This window comes from Onychostruthus taczanowskii, unplaced genomic scaffold (genome assembly GCF_017590055.1).
Source record: "Onychostruthus taczanowskii isolate IOZ18803 unplaced genomic scaffold, ASM1759005v1 scaffold8, whole genome shotgun sequence".
NCBI classification, from domain to species: Eukaryota; Metazoa; Chordata; class Aves; order Passeriformes; family Passeridae; genus Onychostruthus; species Onychostruthus taczanowskii.
In genome coordinates this window covers 6,437,067-6,438,811 of record NW_024505892.1, presented here as the reverse complement: position 1 = coordinate 6,438,811, position 1,745 = coordinate 6,437,067, and the positions used below count along the sequence as shown (strand labels likewise).

Here is a 1,745-nt window from a genome sequence, read left to right as displayed (position 1 = left end):
ACCAAGGGAGCAGAAAGGATGGTAAATAATGTCCAGTGCTTAAAAATAGGGGCAGCTGTGCTTGTCCTTCTGAACGATATTGTGTAAATTAAATGTTATGTTGTCCTTAATATTTCTATTCTGTATATTCACTGAGATCAGAACATAGATGTTCTAGCAGAATCTATCTAGTGCTTCTTTCATAGGAAATTTTCTCAACTCCTACTCCAGAAATTTTTTTTTATTTTCATTCCTCATGTTTTCATCCAATTATTCTCTTTACTTAGTATGAGTGCAGTTGTTCTTTATGAGTTTCAAAGGCCTAAAAAGTCATTAAATATTAATAATTTTAAAAGTATCTTTTCATCACTCCAGTGATTTTCTTATTCTGCATCAATGTTCCATTTCCTATTTTCTGATTGCCCTCAACTCATCACATCTATATATATCCTGTTCATGCAGTCCCAGGGCTCGAGTCTGGAGGACATGCACCTGCATGGGGGAAGTACCTTTTTGCACGCCAGACATGCTGGTTTAGATGTGTTGAGTCCTGCTTGGCATACCAGGAGAGGTGGAGAGGACTGTCAGGAGAGGGGGAGCTGGAAAGGGGGCAGCCTCTCTCCCCTGAGCTTGCCGTCACCCAAGGACCGCACAAGAACCTCAGAGATAAGTATCTACATGCAATGTACAAACCCATGCATGTGTCTTTTGTAGGCGTGCTAGCACTTGTGTATGCACACACATTTGTGTACAAATGTAAGCCCAGTGGATATGTGTACATACAGTTTATATATAGATGCATGCACGCATGTATATGCTGGCATACCCATGGGCACGAAATCATCGCTTAATTATCCTCCGGGAGGAGTTTCCAGCCCGGAAACCCAGTCTCCCCACGGCTGGAGAGAAGTGTCCGCCGCCCCTCCTGCCGTGAAGGCGCTGCCGGGGTTCAGGCAGAGCCCAGGAGCTCCCCCGAGCCTGTCGGGTGCTGCAGGAGGAGGGAGAGGGACCCCAAAAGGAGCGCTGCTCCCCCTGAGGCTGTTCTTGCTGGATGTTCGCACAGGCACAGGTGGGTCCGGGACACTCCCACACACAGCCATCACATGGCGAGGGTCCCTCCTCGGAGGGAGGGGAGCGAAGGCAAACCTTTCCCCGTTTTTCTTTGTTTGTAATTGGGAAAGACTTCAAGCGCAAAGTCTTAAGCGCCTCCTGAGGTGCTTCAGAACAAAGGTAAATTCACCTCACGATAGAACAGAGAGGTAAAACAGATTTGCCCGCTACACGAGTAAATAAAGGGTCAGTGACCCGTTGGTCCCCGTGTTGAGGCGCGTAAATAACCTCAGGGAATGTTCTCCAGCAGCCCAGAGACGGGACCGCCTTTGTCTCTGCCCCTCCGGCGGCAGCGGGCTCTTGCCGAAGGGGCGCAGGCGAGGGCGGTGAACAAAGGGAAGAAAGCTCTGTCACCGCAGCCCTGCCCGTACAGAAGGTGCGGGGCACCCCTGCCCGGCCCAAGCAGGCTCCCCTGAAGGGGACGCTAAATAATGGATCATAATCGATCGCCTGCTTGCATTGGGAAGCGAAAGCGGGCGCATCCCTTGCTTGCAGCCTGCTCCTTCCCCCATTTGCGCTGTAATCCTATTCCACCATGTGCAGATAGATGGAGGGACGTAATTCAGCCTTCAAGCCTGGGCGGGGTTCTCGCCGTTTAATCTTTTCCTTTCTCTTCCCTTCGCCGCTTTCTTCCCTTCCCCCCCCCCTCCCCCCCC

The 1,745-nt window shown here is 50.6% G+C and overlaps 1 protein-coding gene across 1 annotated transcript in view; it reads left to right on the top strand.

The window, feature by feature from the left end:
* Positions 1 to 807: 807 nt before the first annotated feature.
* SOGA3 (SOGA family member 3) overlaps positions 808 to 1,745 on the top strand; it is a 28,014-nt gene continuing 27,076 nt past the window's right edge. Inside the window, 1 exon segment of the mRNA XM_041424031.1 lies at positions 808 to 1,048. Coding sequence (XP_041279965.1) covers positions 808 to 1,048 — 241 coding nt within the window.